At 43.9% G+C, this 23742-nt stretch overlaps 2 protein-coding genes across 3 annotated transcripts; both read left to right on the top strand.

The window, feature by feature from the left end:
* Positions 1 to 5601: 5601 nt before the first annotated feature.
* On the top strand, positions 5602 to 7871 carry LOC121950929 (tripartite motif-containing protein 16-like). Its single transcript, XM_042497061.2, has one exon. The coding sequence runs from the start codon at positions 5644 to 5646 to the stop codon at positions 7315 to 7317; it is 1674 nt and encodes a 557-aa protein (XP_042352995.2). The 5' UTR covers positions 5602 to 5643; the 3' UTR covers positions 7318 to 7871.
* Positions 7872 to 12743: 4872 nt separating this feature from the next.
* On the top strand, positions 12744 to 15446 carry LOC121951171 (tripartite motif-containing protein 16-like). 2 transcript variants are annotated; one of them, XM_088085055.1, is made up of 2 exons: positions 12744 to 14619; positions 14876 to 15446. In XM_088085055.1, exons 1-2 carry the CDS (start codon positions 13077 to 13079, stop codon positions 14926 to 14928), a joined length of 1596 nt encoding a protein of 531 aa, XP_087941181.1. In that variant the 5' UTR covers positions 12744 to 13076; the 3' UTR covers positions 14929 to 15446. The 2 variants fall into 2 exon arrangements, with proteins under 2 accessions (XP_087941181.1, XP_087941180.1); XM_088085054.1 differs by having other exon boundaries at positions 12818 to 15446.
* The last annotated feature ends 8296 nt before the right edge of the window (positions 15447 to 23742 follow it).

Below are 23742 nucleotides of genomic sequence, written 5' to 3'. Positions count from 1 at the left end.
AATGGGATAATAATACTAATAGAAAGCTGAGTAAATTCCTGTAAGACATTTTTTCTTTCACTACTCCTCTTATTGGTGTGGTTTAGTCTAGATTTGGGGTTAGAATTAAGATTAGGCAGAGAAAAAAAACTCCAAATTATATATATATATATATATATATATATATATATATATATATATATATATATATAATGGTACATCATCACTTTTTATAAGCCACAGGTTTTCTTGTGCACCTGCTCCTTTCCTATTTCAGTCTGTTCCACCCAGGTCTGAAACCAAACCAAACCCTAAATAAAAAGCAGTCCAAATCCGTCTGGGGAGCTTTTAGGAGCAGCTGCCCCAGCACACAGGCCACCTGGATGGATTTGTACCACTGAACACAACTGTGCCAAAGGGACCAATGAGAAACATCCACCTGATACAGTAGATCATATTTCATATTTGCTCCTGCTTCCCCAAAAGTCCATTTTCATACTTGACATACTTTTCATACTATCTAATGACATTTTAAGAAAACTTATGACTTGAGAGGGACATATTTTATAGTGTGCAGTGAGACATCCTCTCCTGAGTAAAGAGTAGTTTATAGTGCCCATAAGACCATGACGGGCTGCAACACAAGGGATATGAGAACATGAAAAAGGAGCCACCGGATTTCAAGTATGTGGAAAGTGTGCATGTGGTTTACATGGGCACTGGTTAAATGGGACTGCTCCACCATTCAGTGCCAGCATGCAGCTGAGAAACTATTTTAATTCTTAACACAGCTGGAACGCTCACATGCCACCAACCACAGCCTCAACAGCTGTCTCAATGCAACGCATTGGAGAATTTGAGCGCTTGTTCTTAATAGGGGTTTTTACAAAAGGTAACAGAGGAAATGTGCAGTCACAGACAGGGGATGAAATATCATAATTTGGTATTTTCAGTGAAGGGAGCTGTTGTAGCATTACAGTAGACTGTGATTCTTTTTTTTTTTTTTTGTAAAGCAAGGGTAGTGAAGTAGGAAGGTCAAAACTACCTTGCCCAGTAGCCAATATTTGTACATGGAGCCCATGTGGGTTTTAAATGGGCTGAAAAATTAGTGATATATGGGATTTTCCAGCAGTTCCACAATAGACCTATGCCATCTGATCATATGGGTGGGTTTAGCCAAGTGGGCCCCAGATAAGATGTCTATATTGGGCCCATACCCACTTGGTGTCCAAGCAGCCCTAGCATAAGCCATGTGTGTGAACCCAAGTGGGTCCCACACCTGCTTCAAAGGAACACGAATAGTAGCTAAAGCTCCAGAAAGAGCTAGTAAGTGGACTTTGAATTCATTGTTTTTAAAAAATGTATTTATTGTTTATTATTATCATTCATATAATAATTATTAATAATTATTATAAATGATCATTATTATTATTAAAATAAGCAGTTTATTTCTATTTTGGCTCATTGGACACAATGAAAATATAATAATTATCATGCATGACTGCAATTTGTAAATTTGGATCAAATGTTTCATGTTTGGGACTATTTTATATGCTGAGTTGGCCAGAATGTCATCCTATACTTGCAGTGCGTTATATTTAGGTCTACCTACTTACCTTATTTACACATTTAAATACAGCCTCTAATATTAGGTTATTAGTTACTCTAAAAAAAAAAGAAGAAAAAAAAGACACAGCGCTATTTGCATTTTCAAAATGTCAGGTATTACCATCATCAGAAGCAGGTCGATGTCAGGAAATAACATTCCAGGTGTGCCAGCTGACTGCAATCTGTAAAGCTGAAATGTGCCAATATGTTTCAAATACAGCAGTATATGAATAAAAAATTAAAAACGGAACCTGCTTGCGCACAGTAAAATTCAACATCATGACAGGGTGTATTAAATAAAAGAGATATAAGCATAAAAATCAGTCTGACAAAGCATCATATTCAAATCATTAGTGACCTCTTGTGGTGCACAGAGGACAATTTCTCTTCACCAGCTGAATCTCATGGGCATATTGTCAAACCTTCTTCTCTCAAAAAAGAGACAAAGTTTAGTTTATAACCACATCTCGGGCCAGTTTTATCATAAACAGGTAAATTACGATGCATGTATGTTGAAATTGTTTGTTAAGTGTTATTTACTTTCCCCAAACACACCTTTTTTGGGAACACTTACATATTAACAATGTATCAGACAGCAGCATTTTTTTCTGTTGAAGTTTGAGCGAGAATCCATCATAAAAACAACATAAAACAACAACAAAGAAACACAAAACAACCACAACAAAACACAAAAAGACTACAAAGTTGCAAAGCAACTACAAAAAGACACTGAATAACTACAAAAATGAGTCAATAAGTCTGGGAAAAAATATTACAGCAGCTTGCCCTCTGAGGAAGTTTTAAACCTCAACTTACCTGAAAGGACTGTGAAATTTGACAAATGAGGCCAGTTAAGCTGCAAAGGCCACAATGGACACTCAAATACCTCTTTGATGGTATTAACAGCATGCAATTGTGTTACGCGTTCATCCCAGGCTAATTTTGTGCTAAAGAGCTGTCTGGCTCAGGTCATATGGCTCCCTGCTGTCCGGCCTTTGTGCCCCCCGAGGGTCCCCCTTCTGCTGCGGGTACTCAGCCATCTGGAGCCTCCATCCTCTGACCACAGGATGGGCCAAGGAGGTGAGGGAGGTGGGAGGAGATGAGGGATGAGCAGGAAGGACCAGAGGGTAAGCAGTGTGGCGAGGGGGACACAAACCAGAATAATTGATGTAGCCTCATAGAGCTCCAGAATTTAGATGCATGTGACACAGAGTTTTTTTTTTAAAAAAAAAGATAGATAGCAAAAATATGTGAAGAAATTGACACATTGCAGCCAAATGATGAAAGAGTAGAAATAGGAAAACACTTAGAAAGGGTGCAAAACAATATGCAATAAGGATGACATATGTTCAATTTTTCATAGAGCAAATGATGCGAAATATGGTGTAGGACAGATGACAGGAAAATGAAAAATGAGAGGAGCACTGGGATAACAATTTTTTTGAATTGGTTTTCTTTGTTTGTAACACTTTGAAACTTGGACAAATGGACTTTATGAGCAATTTAAGAGGAATGACCCAGAAATTGACAATGAATAAATAAATAAATAAATAAATAATTTTATAAAATGACTAAATATGTAATTATGATTATTCTAAATGTATAGTTCTCAGGGACATTTCCCTAGCTTTAAAAAAAACAACCAAATTCTACTAATCTCTTGTAATTTCTCTTGCCAAGTTGCTCTTTGCCATTTTTTCCCCATGTTTTTGAGAGAAATCAAATCTGCTTACAGTCCAAAGGTTTAAATACTTGTGAAAGGTGTCTGAATGCAGCAGAAGAAAAGTGATGTCCATCCAGGTTTCAAAGGGTTAATATGAAACATGATACATTTGAAGGAACATTGCTTCCAAAACTGCAGACAGTGTAGGGATTTCTGTTTGATGCATCTACAATGTACAAAATACGTCATGCAACTCATGCAAATTGTTCTCTCGCGTTTACATGCAATGAGTCCTTGAAAAACACCTCATTCATTTACTGCTAAATTAGGCTCGTTTTCATCATGCTCGTAGAGATGGAGGGAGGGACTTGGCTGTGCAGAGCAGTGCTCTTTGATAACAGCGGGGGCAGTGTTTGAACAGTGCGACCTCTTCTGGCATGCGGTAGGACAGATGGAGGCTCTGGGGTCAGCCAGAGTCAGATCTAAATAAAGGAATTCAGCAAGAACACCAATGGGACAGTACACACCTTTATATCAGAATGAAATGATTCACAGGAAGCACGACATCAGAAACATTTGGAATATACATTTGTAATGCAGTTTCATCAAGACTTAAGTAATCCTAGGGTTAATGTGATGCATGCTTTGGAAGATGGCAGATAGAAGATTTCAAGGTCCAGTGTTTAGGATTTGGGAATATAATATAATAAATGATTATCGTTAGAGTAGAAATACAGGAAAAATACTCATTGGGTTTGCATTACCTTAGAATGAGCCGTTTACATCTACATAGGAAGCAGGTCTTCTTTTATGGGGATCACCATGTTGCACCACCATGTTTCTACAGCAGCCCAAAAAGGACAAACCAAACGCTGACTCAAGGTAGAGCCATTAACACTTTCGTGTCACCGCTGCAGTAAGTAGCTCATCTGAAACAAGCAGAATTGGAAAAACATCTGTAACATGAAACTGCTTTATTCAATGATTTTATAGGTTTACATCACCGGGTCTGTTAGTTTTGGAGAGGAGGAGACCTCTGTGGATAATATGGCTCCCATTGAAAACCTCCTGAATGTCTGGATCTTAAATAATCAGAGGAAAAAAGGTGAACCACCTGCACCGACGTGCCAAACAGTGTTGGAGAAACACTGATTTGTAACATGATTTATTCATTGTTGTTTGTGGGTTTAAATCACCTGGTCTGTTTGTCTGGGAAAGTAAGAGACCTCTGTGGCCGATTTGGCTCCCAGTGAAAGCTTCCTAAACCCTGGACCACAAGTTTTCAGAGTAAAAAGGTGAGCACACAGTAACGTGATGGGCAAGCCCCCTACACCAACATGCCAAACAGTGTTGGAGAAACACTGGTTTGTAATGTGCTTCATCAGACATTACAACAGCAGAATTTGGACTGACAGTAGCAGGTTTTATTGTAAGAACCAGTCTTATTCTTTGCCACAAGAATAAGACTGGCTTTTAGGCCAGAGTTTACAGGGTGGCTTAACTCGTAACCAAGACGGTTGCTGTTGAAAATATGATCTTCATGGTAAAATGCGCAAAACTAACCAACTATAGTCACATTTTTCTGGCTTATGTTAGAGGCACAACATCTGAGAAATGGCAAAAGATATTTAGTGGAAAGGATGTGTATGCATACATGTGTTAACTGTACTGTGGTCTATACATTTATGCATAAACATTCCGGCCATCAGGAATTATTGACAGGGAGATAAAATTTTCAAAATTGGGCTCATCTACACTTAATGGAACAATATAAGTGGTGGATAAACCTTTGCACTTACTTGATGTATTTATTTAAATGCATTCAACAATAAAATACACCTTTAACTGAAATTATTTATCTGAATTTATCATGTTCCCATCAAAAATATTTACAAGTCTATATCGAATGCATCCAAACTGTTTCTGTCATTCTTTCTACGGCAATGATTGATTTTTTCTTTTCTTGTAGTGTTTCTGAATTATTGCAAGAAGAAAAATGTCACTCAAGCTGTACTTGAGAAAAAAGAAGTTACCTCCAAACCCTCTGATTCTATATAGTTTACCTCTTAAAAGTTGAGGTTCAGTGTTTTTACATGATAATGTGCTCTATAGTAAACAACTCTCACACACACAGTATAAACGTTTGCTCCTCCTGGAATGAAGCAAAAGCTTGATCAGCCCTCCCTCCTCTTCCTGCTCTCAAACTCAGCCAGCTCCACTCTGTTCATAGCTTTCCTTCTTCCCTCCTCTTCAGATCTACACTTTCTAAATGGGTGTAACCAACATGTGTTGACGTGCGAGCTGCACAGACTCATGTTCTTGAGATCAGAGCTCAAACTGCTTTCACTTGTGAGAAAGTGAAACTCAGACAGTCTTTGTCACTGAGAGGTGAAATGGCGCAGAAAGGAGTTCAGCTGGACTGGGAAACCTTCTCTTGTTCCATCTGTCTGGACCTGCTGAAGGATCCGGTGACTACTTCCTGTGGACACAGCTACTGCATGAACTGTATTCAAAGCTTCTGGGATGGAGAGGATGAGAGGAAAAAGTACAGCTGCCCTCAGTGCAGGCAGAGCTTCACACCGAGGCCTGTCCTGCTGAAAAACACCATGTTGGCAGATTTAGTGGAGGAACTGAAGAAGACTGGACTCCAAGCTGCTCCTGCTGATCACTGCTATGCTGGACCTGAAGATGTGGCCTGTGATGTCTGCACTGGGAGAAAACTGAAAGCTCTCAAGTCCTGTCTGGTCTGTCTGGCCTCTTACTGTGAGAAACACCTCCAGCCTCATTACGACGCCGCTCCATTAACAAAACACAAGCTGGTGGAGCCCTGCAAGAAGCTCCAGGAGAACATCTGCTCTCGTCACGACGAGGTGATGAAGATGTTCTGCCGCACTGATCAGCAGTGTATCTGTTATCTCTGCTCTGTGGATGAACATAAAGGCCACGACACAGTCTCAGCTGCAGCAGAGAGGACTGAGAGGCAGGAAGAGCTGGAGGTGAGTCGACAAAACATCCAGCAGAGAATCCAGGACAGAGAGAAAGACGTGAAGCAGCTTCAGCAGGAGGTGGAGGCCATCAACCGCTCTGCTGATAAAGCAGTGGAGGACAGTGAGAAGATCTTCACTGAGCTGATCCGTCTCATGGAGAAAATAAGCTCAGATGTGAAGCAGCAGGTCAGATCTCAGCAGAAAAGTGAAGCGAGACGAGTCAAAGAGCTTCAGGAGAAGCTGGAGCAGGAGATCACTGAGCTGAAGAGGAGAGACGCTGAGCTGAAGAAGCTCTCACACACAGAAGATCACAACCAGTTTCTGCAGAACTACCCCTCACTGTCAGCACTCAGTGAATCTACAGACTCATCCAGCATCAACATCCGTCCTCTGCGCTACTTTGAGGACGTGACAGCAGCTGTGTCAGAAGTCAGAGACAAACTACAGGACGTCCTGAGAGAGGAATGGACAAACATCTCACTGACAGTGACTAAAGTGGATGTTTTAATGTCAAATTCACCACCGGAGCCAAAGACCAGAGCTGGATTCTTAAAATATTCACATGAAATCACACTGGATCCAAACACAGCACACACACTGCTGTTATTATCTGAGGGGAACAGAAAAGCAACATTGATGGAAAAACAACAGTCTTATTCTCGTCATACAGACAGATTCACTGTATTGTTTCAGGTCCTGAGTAGAGAGAGTCTGACTGGACGTTGTTACTGGGAGGTGGAGTGGAGAGGAGGAGTTTGTGTAGCAGTCGCATACAAGAATATCAGCAGAGACAGGGGGAGTGAATGTGGATTTGGATACAATGACAAATCTTGGGTGTTAAGTTGTGTCACCAACAGTTATAAGTTTTGGTACAACAATGTCCAAACTCCTGTCTCAGGTCCTCAGTCCTCCAGAGTAGGAGTGTACCTGGATCACAGTGCAGGTATTCTGTCCTTCTACAGCATCTCTGAAACCATGACTCTCCTCCACAGAGTCCAGACCACATTCACTCAGCCGCTCTATGCTGGAATCCGGTTTTGGTATTTTGGAAACACTGCTGAGTTGTGTAAACTCAAATAGACAGATGTCATTTTTTTGTGTGTTTATGATCTGAAACATATTTTGTGTCCATGATTGTTTCTGAGAGCTGATTTCTCTTTTTGTCTTCCCTGCACAGAGATCACCTGTCAATCAAAGATTATGGGCGGTACTTTGACATCTTGTCATTAGTTGCTGTGTAAATGTTTGAGTTTCTTAAGGTGGCGCTCCTTCCTGTGTCTGTTTAGCCATGGAGGCTGTCACTGCTCACCATGATGTTTGTCTCTGGATGGAAATGTTAACTTCTCCGTGCTCGAAATATTTGATGATTATTTGGATTTTTGCATTTGGAATCAACAGAGCTTCTTTTATTGTAAATAAGTCTGAAATCTTTGTAGGAGATCTGTAATTGCATTGACAGTTTTTGGCAGCTCAGACGATGTACATATGAGTCACTATGATGTATTGTGAACATTGCTTGTGCGAATAAAGTGAATCTGTTTATTAAATCATTTTTTAAAAAGTAATTTAACAGAGTTTACTGACAGGATGTGAACATACTGAAGGTTTTCATGATGAATAAAGAATTTAAAGTATTTCCTTTTTGTCTTCATTTCAGTGTCGTGTGTAAAGACGATGGAGAAAATGTGAAACTTATATCATAATAATCAGCTTAATTTTGAAGCTTAGTTATAATTTTGAACTCAACTGTGGAAACTTTAACTTGGTTAAAGGAGGGTAAGAAAAAAATACTGGCACTACCTTTAACTCTCTACTGACAGCAGCAAAAGAAAGTAAAAGGAAACTTAATTGCAGCTTGAACACAATTTATTAAGAAAATGTGTACTTAATAATCATCCTTATTTGTCCAACTGAAATCACTGTCCTTCATGAAAGTAATCTAATGCTCAAAACAAACATTCAAAGTCCACGATTCAGTATGCAAAAATAGGAAACCAAATAAAGCAATGCATTACAAAAAAAGAAAAAAATATCACAAAAAAAGGAATGGTACTCAGTGGGGGGATCAGGAAGAGACAGTCCAGTCTTCAGTCATGAGTTTGCTCAGTGTTTATGGTCCTCCACACACTCTTGTTGGAGTTCAGCCTCCAGCCGCTCGAGGAAACAGCATAAAAAGAGACAGTAGAGGGCTTTCTCCACAGCAGGCTGCCCGGCTTCCACCTCTGTCTTCTGTTTCCTCCTCTGCTGACAAAAATCTAAATCCCCTCCCCAAACAGCTCTGTGTCTTTGTTCTCAAAGGCCACGCCCCCTTCACCTGTGTGCAGCAGCACACCTGAGCAGAGTCAGCTAGGTGGAGACAAGATACAGCAGGGCTGAGAGGGAGCTACAACATTTAACAGCTTTTTATTTCAAGCTTATTTTACTTATGAACCCTCAAAGAAAACCATGTATATGTCTCTGCCCTCATCTTTGTGGCGGCGTCACAATATGAGAGTATAACTGAGGCAGTTTCCTCCTGAAACACCACAAAGTCCAGAATTCATGTTCAGAGCAGAACAACATTTGTCAGTCAGTCTCTGTCCTTCATATGTTCTCATATCACCTGCTCAGGAAATATTTCCCTGCTAGGAACAAATAAAATAAAATAAACAAATGAAAATAAAAACAAAAAAAATGGGAGAAAATAGGAATAAAGATATGAATCAAACTATTTACGTGCAAGGCTTGTTGAGTTCTAATATATTTCAGTGCTTTTTTTTTGTTGAAATTTAACAACTCATTCATAAAGACAAGAAACTTTGGTCTGGTTTTGTTATACATATTTTCCCTTTTTGTGTCCTCCATTAAAACACCAAATTTAATGAGCTCATATTTTAACTTTGGAGCATCTGAGGCCTTTTCAGAGACCCATTTTGAAATGATCCCCAAAAAAGATCTTGTATGTTCAACAATAAAAAACAGACAAAATACAGTTATTTTTCCTCGATGTTAAATCTTTGTCTTAGAAACTCATTACAGGGGTAAATGTCATTTATTAAAATGAGTTTCTTTGGCTTTAGGTGAAATTGGAAGAGAGAGATAACTAGTTCTTATTCTTCTTATTTTTTCCTCAGGTCATTGTTTTAACAGATTTTTCAGTGATAGAGGAAAAAGTACTGAAGTGAGAACACCTCTGATAACTCTGTTTGTACATTTCTTCTCTGTAAAATTGACTTGGTCTATGAGCAGTTTGGACAATTGTGGAATGATACTATCGTATGGTAACATGCCTTTTACAGAAAATGCTTTTATAACCGTTTAAAATGTCTTTTTTGTACATTCCACATTAAATTTCCAAATAAATTCATCATATCCGAGAAGATTTCCTTCTGAATCCATTATATGTAAGATAGACCAGATACCTCTCTCCAAACACTCACAATAACATAAAGATTTTCTTTTAACCAAGACACATCTGTTGTTCCATATGGGGGAATTATGAGGGGTAAAATTATGTCTATAAGCCAGTTTCCAGTTTAAGAGGACTTGCTGATGAAACCTTGACAGCTTAATGAGTAGTTTAGAAACGCAAAAGTCACATCTCAATAGAAAATGAATCCCGCCACATTTACCAAATATTTTAGAAGGAATATTGAACCAGAATCCACTGTTATCACGCATGAATTGTTGTAACCACTTGAGTTTTAAACCCCCTTCTTTAATGACTTAACCATATCACCTTTTCTAACAACGTGATGTTTGTTTCTCCAGGTAAAATTGAAGGTGATTTGATTAATTGATTTAATTAATCTGTTAGAGACAGCTGATGAAAGGGCAGGGTATAGTATTCTAGAGAGTGTTTCAATTTTAGTTATAAGAATACGTCCAAAGATTGTTAGATCCCTTTGTAACCAAGACAAAAGTATAGACCTGCATTTCTTTATAACAGACTCAAAATTCAGTTCTTCTCTAGCTTTCATATCTTTAGTAATAATCACTCCTAAGTATCTGATCTCCTGTTTAACAGGGATTTCATATAAGTCTATCAAAGGCTGGTCATGTATAGAGATAAATTCAAATGTAGCCCAGATGCCTTTGAAAAAACTCTCTATTTTCTTAATTACAAGAAGGATCTGTTCTGAACTTTTAAAAAGGTTGGTGGTGTCATCAGCTAGCTGAGTAACAGACAAATGATTACCTAACACATTTAAGGGTTCTATATCTGGGCAATGTTTTATATGAAAAGCCAGTAACTCTGCGGCTAAAATAAATAATAAAGGAGAGCAAGGACAGCCCTGCCGAATGCCTCAGTTAACCTCAAATCTTTTAGTTGTACCTTGAGGAAGTGAAACAGAACTATTAATGTTGTTATAAATTATATCAATTACCTTCAATAATTTAGGACCAAAACCAAAATATTTCATTGTTTTCAAGATAAATGAGTGTTCAACAGAATCAAAGGCTTTTTCACAATCTAAAAACAAAATAAAACCTTTGTCTTCAATAAAGTAATTATAATCAAGAAGGTCAAGAACCAGCCTAATATTATTGTGTATAGATCTGTCTTTAAGAAATCCAAAATTGAGTCTCAGTAATTATCTGATCAAACCCTGTTCTCAACCTTTTAGCTAAAACAAGAGTAAATAACTTATAATCCGCATTCAATAAGGTTATTGGTCTGAAGTTATCAATGCGCCTTTTATCCTTACCAGGTTTAGGTAGTAAGGTAATAGTTGCTTACTTCATAGTTGACATTAAACCATTATTGTCAATACGTTCTTTTAAAGCATTAAATAATAGATCCTTTATACACTCCCAGAAACATTTGTAAAAGTTTGAGGTTAAACCATCCTGACCTGGGGCTTTGTTTACTGACATTAGTTTTAAAGCGGTATCCAACTCCTTTATGTTAAGTTCAGAATCACATATTTCTCTAAAATCTCAATTAATTTGGGGAATATGTTGCTTATACTTTCAAGAAATGAAGTTGATTCCTCGTCTAAATTAGAAGAAATGTATAATTTAGAGTAGAAGTTATGAATTTCCTCTGAAATTACTTTTGTGTCAGAGTATTCCCTGTCATTTATCATTAAGACATTTATACTGTTTCTTTCCTGTCTCCTTCTTTCAAGTCAAAAAAAAATAAGATGTATTCTTTTACCTGTTGGGGTTTTGAGCATTGCCATTGAGGGGAGCTGCTGCTGCGTCGCCCTCTTCTGGACCTTTTGAGTATTTCCACCACAGAACTCGTTTTCACGCATTTCTCATAGAGAGCTCTATAAAACTTTATTTTGCTGGTCAGCACTTGTGTTATTTTTTCTCCCACTAAGGACAATCAAAGGACATCTCTTTTTTGTTCTTTTCTCAGGGACATTTCCTTTTGTTAGTGAACTGAAGACTGATTAATACCCTTTTGTTTCATCGACTTGGAGAGAAAAAGACTCAATTAAAAATATAAATATATTTTGTTGGGACAGTTCATGAATGGAATAATAAGTCTGTTTAAAACAGGGTGAAAATATTTTCTTTTACATTTTTATTTCATGTTATTGTCGACAAAAGGTTACATTTAAAGTTATATTAAGAAAAGTTTTCCATTTGATAGGAGTACAAGTTTCTTTTGAATGAGAAGCTACTTTGTTTACTTCCTGGAAGTGATATGAGTTTGAATGTGCTTCTGTCCAGAAAATGTTTCATCGACTGGATCGATAGTAAACTGCTGCCAAACCCTGACGTCTTCTGCTCACTGGTTACATTTTCTGTCACTTGTAGCTTTTTAAAACCAACATTTTCTTTGTGCATTTAGTCATTAAAGCTGATTTATTACAGAGAATTAAAAAAGGAGAAATAGGAACAATTCACTTGAATAAGTTTGGGTGTGAAGAAGTTTTGTTGAGTCGTGACACATTTTATTTTATATGTGGTTGATTCTTTACTCCTGCACTGTTACTATTAGCAAGCTGAGAGCTGATGTGACTCGTGTCTGTAAAGTGGAAACTCTTCTCTACCATCTTTCCCACGTGAGCTGAATGCAGCATCAGTGTTACAGGCTGAGATTGCTGTGAACAAAGTCACACACAGTGATATCACAGATATTTCAGTGTCTCTTTGCTGATGTTGTTTGAAGCAGCCAAAGGCTCAGCCAAGTTTTTCCACGTCTTCCTGCAGTGAACGTCACAGCAGCTTCACCGCTGAAATGTGAAAACTGATGCACAACACGAGAGGGCGCCTTCATCCTGCTCACCAGAGAGGAAGTTAAAACAACTCCACTCTGTTTGTCTGCTGTTTGACTTCAGAACATGATGTTACATCCATACCACTTCATTTATTATGACATTACAAGGTGTAACACATCATGGGTAGCACCTCTGCAGCAGCGATGAAGTTCTCTATTTTTCGTCCACTGTGTTTGACTTATTGTAATAATTAAAAGATTTTAATCAAACTGCATTTTAGCAGAAGAGAAGAGTGAAATCTGAAAACTGGGGAGCCATCTCCAACCCCACAGATACCAAGAAGAATGAACCAACTAAAAGTTGCAGTGAGCAGTGTTTTTAAAGGAGAAATGAGGTCAAACAAGTGTTAAACACACAGTGTCTCTCTCACACCGCTGCTCTTCCTGGAATGAAGCAAAAGCTTGATCAGCCCTCCCTCCTCTTCCTGCTCTCAAACTCAGCCAGCTCCACTCTGTTCATAGCTTTCCTTCTTCCCTCCTCTTCAGATCTACACTTTCTAAATGGGTGTAACCAACATGTGTTGACGTGCGAGCTGCACAGACTCATGTTGTTGAGATCAGAGCTCAAACTGCTTTCACTTGTGAGAAAGTGAAACTCAGACAGTCTTTGTCACTGAGAGGTGAAATGGCGCAGAAAGGAGTTCAGCTGGACCGCGAAACCTTCTCTTGTTCCATCTGTCTGGACCTGCTGAAGGATCCGGTGGCTACTTCTTGTGGACACAGCTACTGCATGAACTGTATTCAAAGCTTCTGGGATGGAGAGGATGAGAGGAAAAAGTACAGCTGCCCTCAGTGCAGGCAGAGCTTCACACCGAGGCCCGTGCTGCTGAAAAACACCATGTTGGCAGTTTTAGTGGAGAAACTGAAGAAGACTGGACTCCAAGCTGCTCCTGCTGATCACTGCTATGCTGGACCTGAAGATGTGGCCTGTGATGTCTGCACTGGGAGAAAACTGAAAGCTTTCAAGTCCTGTCTGGTCTGTCCGGCCTCTTACTGTGAGAAACACCTCCAGCCTCATTATGACGCCGCTCCATTAACAAAACACAAGCTGGTGGAGCCCTGCAAGAAGCTCCAGGAGAACATCTGCTCTCGTCATGACGAGATGATGAAGATGTTCTACCGCACTGATCAGCAGTGTATCTGTTATCTCTGCTCTGTGGATGAACATAAAGGCCACGACACAGTCTCAGCTGCAGCAGAGAGGACTGAGAGGCAGGAAGAGCTGGAGGTGAGTCGACAAAACATCCAGCAGAGAATCCAGGACAGAGAGAAAGACGTGAAGCAGCTTCAGCAGGAGGTGGAGGCCATCAACCGCTCTGCTGATAAAGCAGTGGAGGACAGTGAGAAGATCTTCACCGAGCTGATCCGTCTCATGGAGAAAAGAAGCTCTGATGTGAAGCAGCAGGTCAGATCTCAGCAGAAAAGTGAAGCGAGACGAGTCAAAGAGCTTCAGGAGAAGCTGGAGCAGGAGATCACTGAGCTGAAGAGGAGAGACGCTGAGCTGAAGAAGCTCTCACACACAGAAGATCACAACCAGTTTCTGCAGAACTACCCCTCACTGTCAGCACTCAGTGAATCTACAGACTCATCCAGCATCAACATCCGTCCTCTGCGGCACTTTGAGGACGTGACAGCAGCTGTGTCAGAAGTCAGAGACAAACTACAGGACGTCCTGAGAGAGGAATGGACAAACATCTCACTGGCAATGACTAAAGTGAATGTTTTACTGTCAAATTCACCACCAGAGCCAAAAACCAGAGCTGGATTCTTAAAATATTCACGTGTGATCACACTGGATCCAAACACAGCAAACACACTGCTGTTATTATCTAAGGGGAACAGAAAAGCAACATTGATGGAAAAACAACAGTCTTATTCTCATCATCCAGACAGATTCACTGGATGTCGTCAGGTCCTGAGTAGAGAGAGTCTGACTGGACGTTGTTACTGGGAGGTGGAGTGGAGAGGAGAAGGAGTTTATGTAGCAGTCGCATACAAGAATATCAGCAGAGACGGGAGGTGGAGTGAATCTGAATTTGGATTCAATGACAAATCTTGGATGTTAAGTTGTGACACCAACAGTTATGAGTTTTGGTACAACAATGTCCACACTCCTGTCTCAGGTCCTCGGTCCTCCAGAGTAGGAGTGTACCTGGATCACAGTGCAGGTATTCTGTCCTTCTACAGCGTCTCTGAAACCATGACTCTCCTCCACAGAGTCCAGACCACATTCACTCAGCCGCTCTATGCTGGAATCCGGTTTTGGGGTTCCTATGGAAACACGGCTAAGTTGTGTAAACTCAAATAGACAGAAGTCATTTTAAGAGATGGCAGGTTAAATTCTGTGTTTATGATCTGAAACATATTTTGTGTCCATGATTGTTTCTGAGAGCTGATTTCTCTTTTCATGTCTTCCCTGCACAGAGATCACCTGTCAATCAAAGATTATGGGCGGTACTTGGACGTCTTGTCATTAGTTGCTGTGTAAATGTTTGAGTTTCTTAAGGTGGCGCTCCTTCCTGTGTCTGTTTAGCCATGGAGTCTGTCACTGCTCACCATGATGTTTGTCTCTGGATGGAAATGTTAACTTCTCCGTGCTCGAAATATTTGATGATTATTTGGATTTTTGCATTTGGAATCAACAGAGCTTAAGTTTGGTCTGTTTTTGTAAATTTGTGTAAGAGATCTATAATTTTTTTATTTGTAAAGCGACCATGAGTTCAAGAAAGGCGCTTTATCAATGTAATGTATTATTATTATTATTATTATTATTATTATTATTATTATTATTATTATTATTATTATAATTGCATAGACATTTTTTGGCAGATCAGACGATGTACATATGAGACACTATGATGTATTGTGAACATTGCTTGTGTTGATGAAGAAAATCTGTTCATAAAATGATTTCTTAAAAAGTCGTTTAGCAGATTTTACTGATGGGATGTGAACAAACTGAAGGTTTTCATGATGAATAAAGAAATTTAACGTATTTCCTTTTTGTATTTATTTCAGTGTAGTGTGTGAAGACGATGGAGAAAATGTGAAACTTATATCATAATAATCAGCTTCATTTTGACGCTTGGTTATACTATGAATTGTGAATCTTTGAATCAACTTCAGTCCTAATGACAACCATCAAATGATGAAACATTGTTGGGATTTTAACCCCTTAAATGCCACTCTGATTACATGATGTCACTGCTTTTCATGAGAAACACATCCAAAAAATTGGTTAATTTCAAAATAACAAATGAGGGGAGGCTGAGGGATTTTTTTTTAAATCATAGTGTTGAATATGTCAAAGATTATGGACAACATTGATTTTGATGTATGTATAGTTTTTGTGCAGGGTCAGATTTATAATTTAGGACTCGTTAAAGCCACTAAGGACAAAAATGTCCACTTCCAAAAACTGATTTAAAAATGTTATAGATTAATATTTTTTTCCCACTTTTTTTCAGTTAAATCTTTGAATCAACTTCAGTCCTGATCAAAACCACTAAACGTTTAACCCTTTAAATGCCATTTGAATGCATTGATAGTTTTTTTTGTGCAGAGTCAGATTTATAATTTAGGATGCGTTAAAGCCATTAAGGATAAAAATGTCCACTTTCAAAAAAGTGCTATAGAAATTTTACAGATTAATTTTTCCCCCTTTTTTGGGGTTAAATATTTCAGTCAACTTCAGCCCTGATCAAAATGACCAAATAACCATTTATTTTTAGGATTTTAACCCTTTAAATGCCAGTTTGAATAAATGATGTCACTGTTTTTCATGAAAAAGAAAACTTCACATATTTTAATCTCACAGTCATGACAGAATATTATAATGCATTCTGTAATGTCAGGGTTTTATCTTGGAGGAAAGTAGTCAAATTTGTAATTTTTACTGCAAACTAGCGGATGGCAACATTTTCCCATCATAACCCTCTGCATGAAATGCTTGTAATTATGTAGTTTCTGTGCCTGTTGAATTTTGGAGCTCTGCCAGCCACTGGAATAAATGTATGAAACTAATATGATGTAGGTGTGTTGGTACAGATGTCAAAGTCAGAGCGCTGCTCTGTCAGTGCCTAAGGTGTCCAAGTGTGACGCCAAAGGCCACCTTTCACATCCACCAGCAATGCACACAGACGGTGTCCCTTGACAACATGGCCGGACAGAACGGATGGCGTCGATATTGTAATAATTACTGGTTGTTAAAGATTTAGGATAGCATGAAGCTGCCACCACCTTTGTAAATCTGGTCTGGTCCGGCGTCAGAGGCAAGAGGACATACACCCCAAAGGCTAGGAATGTAATACACAAATAACCTTTAATGGGAGTACAAATTCATAAAAGCTGCGAGACAACCCCACACAGGAATCCCCATAGAGTCAACCACTAAATAATTTGACAGCCCTCCCCAGCCCTTAACACACAACACTGCAAGTGAATTAAGATAACTTTGCTCACACCTTACAAAGATCACTGCACACAGCACAGCAAAATAGTGCTCTACACACTCCTAAAACACTATCAGGATGCACAGCACCCAATATGGACTGCTCCAAACTGTAGGCAGGTCAAACCCACTCCAAACAATAGGGGGAGGCAGAGGGCTAACAGAGTCACAGATACTGCCCCTAAATGGGCACCATTAGCACAATAATAAATACACTATAACAAACTCTGAAATATCACATAACATCCCCCCCATGGGGGGTAAGTCTTGGATCCTCCCGTAGAGTCAGGAAGCGCACATAGGAAGAAACAGTCAAACAGCCAGGACGCCAAAGCACTGACGGTGGATAACCTGCTTGCAGTGGCTTAACGGCGTGAAGCGTTTGTTGGGGCAGGAAGGTTGCTGATCCGCCTAACGCTGCACAGGCACCTTCTACTCCCCGGTCCCTCGCTACCTAAAGGAGGCATCCAGCCTCCCCTCCTAACACAGAAGCGGTTCGCCTACTCAACTGTCTTCGCTGCCGGCAACACTAAAAGTTGCGAACAGCACCCTCCCGCAATGGTGCCACAGCCACGGACAAGAGTCCAGTCTTTCTCACCGCCGTTCTCCCGTACTCTGCCCACCTTTGAGTCAATGCACTCCCTCCCCTATCCGAGCACAGGTGACAGTCATCAGTCATCAGGTATGTGGGAATCCCTCCCCACACTCCTCCATAGGGAGAGGGTGACCCTCCCCCTGTTTCCTCACTACATGTGAAGCTTATAGCAGAGTTTCAGGAGCAGGACCACACCTCTACCGCACCTTAACCGCGCCTCTTCCGGCTTAAATACCCTCCTAACCCGATCTCCCCCTTTCGTTCTCGTTATTCTGCACGAGCGCGTACCGACACACCACGTAGCGTTTCGCTCTCAGTCGGCTGCGGTTCGCTCACTCGCCCCTATTATGGATTCTGTCTCTCTGTCCCCGTCGGATGACAACCTTTGGTCGAAGCCGTGACGATGGCCCTCGCCGTCTCCATCTGGCCGTGCAGGCGTCCTCAGGGTCCGACGCTGACAACTTCTCTGCCGCATCCATGCCGGAGACGCCGACTTCGGCGGCGCAACCGGCCGCCGGCCCCTCGGTTGCCTCCATGGTCCATGTTCCACCCGGCTCCTCTCTGCTCACCATCCAGATGTACGGCTCGGCCGATGGTTCCTCTGCATCTCCTGGTCCACCACCCTCAGCGGAAAGAAGAGGACGCGGTCGCCCCCGTGCAGCCCTGCGCCGCTGCGGTTCTCCTACTCCATCGCGGTGGAGGATGGTGGCGGCTTCCCGCCGTTGTCTCGACTCTCCCGGCTCGGTGGCCTGATGTCGAGCGACGAGCGCTGGAGCGCCGTGTGGAGCGCGGCGTCACCACGCTCCAGCGAGGTCTCCCGATTGCCGGCCGCCTTTGCAGACCGGGGAATACCGTTTCGCAGAACTGACAACAAGCTTATTGACATCCTGACATCCGAGCGCTGCTCTGTCAACATCGGCGCTGTTCCGGGTGACGTCATCGCGGCGGCTCCCGTTGTGCGCCATGACGTCAGCACCTCTGTTAAAGGGCCGGTTCGTCTTCAACCACTTCCGGCGGCCGTGCTGAATAGGAAGCGGGGACATGCTGCCACGGGCGTCTCGAGTCAAGTCTAGTCAAGTCAATTTTATTTGTTGAGCCCATTATCTCAAAACATGGTTCGCCTCGGTGGGCTATACAGTTTACGACATTCCTCGGCCCTTAGACCCTCACATCACCCAAGGAAAAACTCCCAAAAAAAAGAAAAAAAAAAAAGTCGCTTTGCCTCGGTCCCACTAGCCGCGGAGGTTTGCCTGAGGCGTCTGATGTGTCGTGGCGCCCTCCCACTCCCGCCAGCTCACCTGACCTGGGATTCTCGACGCTGTGTTGCCTTGACTGTTCTCCCTCCTCAATTTGAGCAGCCCACTCATGTTGGACCGCCTGGCACGGGGATGCCAGCGCCACTTCCTGCTCTTCCTGGCCATCCACAGCAGATCTGTCCCCTTGGGGCACCTGGCACCGGGCTGCCGGTGCCCTCTACTGCTCAACCTCAGCAATTGCAGCATTTGTTTCTTGATGGACTTTCTGGCACCAGGGTATCGGTGCCCTCGGCCGTGTATGCTCGACAATCGCACCACTTCGCTCTCGCTGGGGCACCCTGCACCGGGATGCTGTTGTCGCCAGTCGTACACCCACAGCTTCCTGGTCTGTTGGGTTGTCGGCGCCCCCAGCCGTGCAATCCCAGCCACTGCACCAGTTCGCTCTCGCTGGGGCATCTGGCACCGTGTTGTCAGTGCCCCTCACCGTGCGTCCGCAACCCGTGTGGGCCAGGGTTGTTGGCACCGGGCTGCCACCGAATTCTCCCTCTCATCCTGTGCACCATGTCGTTTCGTCCACGGTTCTGGTCTCCTTTCCGATCATTTTTCGTCGCGGCGGCCTTTGCCTACTTTCACCCTGGCCACGGCCGATCCTCCCTTCTGCCCTCCTAGCGCTTTCGTTTCTTGTCCGTCTCCGGTTCCTTCCGATCTTTGTACCCAGATTCTTGACTGCACCACGTCTCCGGCGGCCAATTCTCCTAGGTCCCGTCGGCCACGGTGGTCAGGTTTGCCCGGGGTTGCCAGCGATGTTGGCGGCGCCCTCCCACTCCCACCAGCTCGCATCACCCTGCAACCTCGGCACCAGGATGCCCACGCCCTCGACCGCTCTCCCACCTCCATTTGAGTGGCCCACTCATGTTGGCTCATCTGGCACCGAGATGCTGGCCCTGTAGTAGAGGGCACTGGCACCGGGCCGCCAGTGCCCTCTACTGCTTAACATCGATGCCTGCAGCGGATCGCTTTGCTGGGGATTCCGGCATTGGGATGCCATTGCCCCCAGCCGTACATGCTCGGCAGCCGCACCACTTCGCTCTCGCTGGGGCATCTGGCACCGGGATGCCGCTGCCCCCAGTTGTACGTTCACAGTGACTTCGACAGTTCGCTCTCGTTGGAGCTTCTGGCACCAGATGCCATGCCCCCGGCCGTACGACCTCACCTGCTGCGCCGTTTCACTCTTCTTGAGGCATCTGGTACCGGGCTACCAGTGCCCTCTACTGCTTGACATCGACGCCTGCAGCGGTTCGCTTTTGCTGGGAAGTCTGGCTTTGGGATGCCATGGCCCCCGGCTGTGCACGCTCGGCAATCACACCACTTCGCTCTCGCTGGGGCATCTGGCACCAGGGTGCCGCTGCCCCCAGTCGTACATCCACAGTGACTTCGACAGTTCACTCTTGTTGGAGCTCCTGGCACCGAGAGGCCGTGCCCCTGGCCGTCCGACCCCCCTTACTGCACCTTTTCTCTTTTCTTGAGGCATCTGGCACCGGGCTGCCGGTGCAGCGGTTCGCTTTTGCTGGGGAGTCTGGCATTGGGATACCATTGCCCCCAGCCGTGCACGCTCGGCAACCAAACCACTTCGCTCTCGCTGGGGCATCTGGCACCAGGGTGCCGCTGCCCCCAGTCGTACATCCACAGTGACTTCGACAGTTCACTCTTGTTGGAGCTCCTGGCACCGAGAGGCCGTGCCCCTGGCCGTCCGACCCCCCTTACTGCACCTTTTCTCTTTTCTTGAGGCATCTGGCACCGGGCTGCCGGTGCAGCGGTTCGCTTTTGCTGGGGAGTCTGGCATTGGGATACCATTGCCCCCAGCCGTGCACGCTCGGCAACCAAACCACTTTGCTCTCGCTGGGGCATCTGGCACCGGGGTGCCGCTGCCCCCAGTTGACGTTCACAGTGACTTCGACAGTTCGCTCTCGTTGGAGCTTCTGGCACCGAGAGGCCGTGCCCCTGGCCGCATGACCTCGCCTTCTGCGCCATTTGTTTCTTCTTGAGGCATCTGGCACCAGGCTGCCAGTGCCCTCTACTGCTTAACATCGACGCCTGCAGCGGTTTGCTTTTGCTTGGGAGTCTGGCTTTGGGATGCCATTGCCCCCGGCTGTGCATGCCTGGCAACCAATCCACTTCGCTCTCGCTGGGGCTTCTGGCACCGGGGTGCTGCTGCCCCCAGTTGTACGTTCACAGTGACTTTGACAGTTCGCTCTCGTTGGAGCTTCTGGCACCGAGATGCCGCGCCCCCGGCCGTACGACCTTGCTCACTGCACCGTTTCCCTCTTCTTGAGGCTTCTGGCACCAGGCTGCCAGTGCCCTCCATTGCTTAACATTGATGCCTGCAGCGGTGCGCTTTTGCTGGGGAGTCTGGCATTGGGATACTATTGCCCCCGGCTGTGCACGCTCGGCAACCCAACCACTTCGCTCTCGCTGGGGCATCTGGCACCAGGGTGCCACTGCCCCCAGTCGTACGTTCACAGTGACTTCGACAGTTCGCTCTCGTTGGAGCTTCTGGCACCGAGATGCTGTGCCCCCGGCCGTATGACCTCTCCAACTGCGCCGTTTCACTCTTCTTGAGGCATCTGGCACCAGGCTGCCGGTGCCCTCTACTGCTTAACATCGAGGCCTGCAGCGGTTCGCTTTTGCTGGGGAGTCTGGCATTGGGATGCCATCGCCCCCGGCCGTGCACACCCGGCAACCATACCACTTAACTCTCCTTGGGGCATCTGGCGCCGAGATGTCGGGGGCCCCCAGACGTACGACATCGGCTACTGCAACGGTTCACTCTCCTTGGGGCTTTTGGCACCGGGCTGCCAGTGCCCTCTACTGCTTACCCTCGAAGCCTGCATCCGCATTGTTCCCCGGGGGGCGCTTCCTTTCTCATCCGTTGCCTGTCGCTTCTTCTGTCCCATCGCTCATGGCCTCCGTCTCTCTCGTTGCGCCCAGCCGCGCCGAGCTCTGGTTCTGGCTCCGTCTGCTCGGCGATTGGAACGATTCTCCTTCTTTATGACGATCACCTGTCTCATCCTCAGGACGTCAACTTTTTCGATGACGCGGCTCCGTCTGCCGGTTTTGGGGTTTTTTTACGATGAAAGTTGGTTCGTAGGCAAATGGCCCCAAGAGTTGGAAGGAGACTGCCAGGTCACTTTATCTGCTCTCTTTGAGATCTACCCCGTCATCGTCGCCACCACGTTATGGGGCCGTGAATGGAGTCGCCTATCTGTCCTCATCTACTCAGACAATCTCGCAGTAGTTTGACATCATAAATAAAGAAGTTCAGAAGCTTGGCTCCTCATGTAGACGCACACCCGACTCCGGTTCCTCCATATTCGACCTTGTCTTTCAACATCTAAACCCAGCTTTCATGCCCCTGATCTGGAATCTCAGAACACCATCATCAATAGCCTGTCCCCATGCAACTCTCTCTCCATATCGGTCGGCTTGGAATTGTTTCCACAACTTTCACAACATGCATAACATCACTTTTCCTTCATTTGATCTCATCACCTTAACCTGCTTCATCACCCACGCCCATTCTGTCTTGGGAAATTAAAACCCAGACAATCAAAGTCTACCTCAGCAGCATTTCGTTCATCTCTAAACTCCTAAACGGGAGTCATGGCCAGCTCATGGTCATCCCCAGATCACCTCACTACTCAGAGGCTTCTCACGCTAAGAACCAGCCCATAATCCTCGTAGACTCCCATTAACCACGGATCTGCTGTCACGCTGTATCCACACCATCCGCTCCAGATATAGCATACCTCACGTCAACCAAACTCAAGAGGCAATGTTCATTCTCGCCTTCTTCCGTTTCCTCAGATGCTCAGAATTCACTGCTTCGACCCTTCGATACGATCCACGTTGGCACGCCTGCCTCTCGGACCTTTTTTTTTCTCTAACGACACCATAGTTATTTTTAAAAAGAACCAAAACCAACTAATCTAGCCAACCCACTCCCGTCTTCTACTTCTACTACATTCAATCAGTTCTAAACGCCTTCCTTATTCTCTCCAATTATTTACATTTCCGGACATCACAAAGCAAATCCCAAGATGACCCTCTGTTTGCATCTGAATCCGGCCAAGTAGTTACCGGCTTCTGGTTCCACCAACACTTCCTTCAGGTCCCGTCATTGTCAGGCATCTCTCCCATGAATTACTCCAGACATTCTTTCAGAATCGGAGCTGCCACCTCGGTTTCCCGCAGCGGTATACCGGAACACTTTATTCAGATCATGGGCAGATGGTCCTCCCAAGCTTATCGCCGTTACGTCCGTTCCGACCTAAGAGATCTCAAATCGGCTTTTTCCTCTCTCATATAATGCATGCTTTTGGATCTGTCGTGCCCGGGAGCCACGGCGGATTCCCACCGAAGCTTCCCCACACCGCACTCAACCATCCATTCCAATAATCCAACATCAATGTTTATACCAAATCTACATTCACGTCAATAAATTGTTAAAATTAATTCCGATTGATGTGTGGTCCTTGCTAGTGAAATCATACTATCATATGCTGGCGGACACCGGACACGTCCACATTCAAGTTCGGTAAAGTTGGAAAGATATTCACAGATTCGGACTTCCGGCATCAATAACTCATTAGTGATACGTTGTCAAAACATAAACGAGGCCTCTTTCCCATCGTTGTAAGGTAGACAATGTGCTACAAGCCCAGTTTTATCGAAAGTAGCTGTCTTTCAAGCTGCAGAAATAACATTGGTGTCAATGAGCAGCCGGCTGTGAGACCAGTGGATAGGGACCGTCTGCAAATTGCAAAACCGCTACAGCAGCGAAGAGAAACACTACACAGATATTCAATAACTTCAGTCTTATACACTGTAGTGTCACCAAAATCACTGCAGCCTTCAACTGGCTCCTGTTGATCATACTACAACGCTTGTTTTATAATATATATATATATATATATATATATATATATTATAA

Source organism: Plectropomus leopardus, chromosome 12 (genome assembly GCF_026936395.1).
Source record: "Plectropomus leopardus strain MGB_pleo_1.0 chromosome 12, ASM2693639v1, whole genome shotgun sequence".
Classification (NCBI taxonomy): domain Eukaryota; kingdom Metazoa; phylum Chordata; class Actinopteri; order Perciformes; family Serranidae; genus Plectropomus; species Plectropomus leopardus.
The sequence above is the reverse complement of the archived record's forward strand: the minus strand, read 5'-3'. Positions and strand labels throughout refer to the sequence as shown.

Excerpts from the sequence above, each read along its gene's own strand:
- LOC121951171 (XM_088085054.1), top strand. The coding sequence starts at position 13,077 with ATGGCGCAGAAAGGAGTTCAGCTGGACCGCGAAACCTTCTCTTGTTCC.
- LOC121950929 (XM_042497061.2), top strand. The coding sequence starts at position 5,644 with ATGGCGCAGAAAGGAGTTCAGCTGGACTGGGAAACCTTCTCTTGTTCC.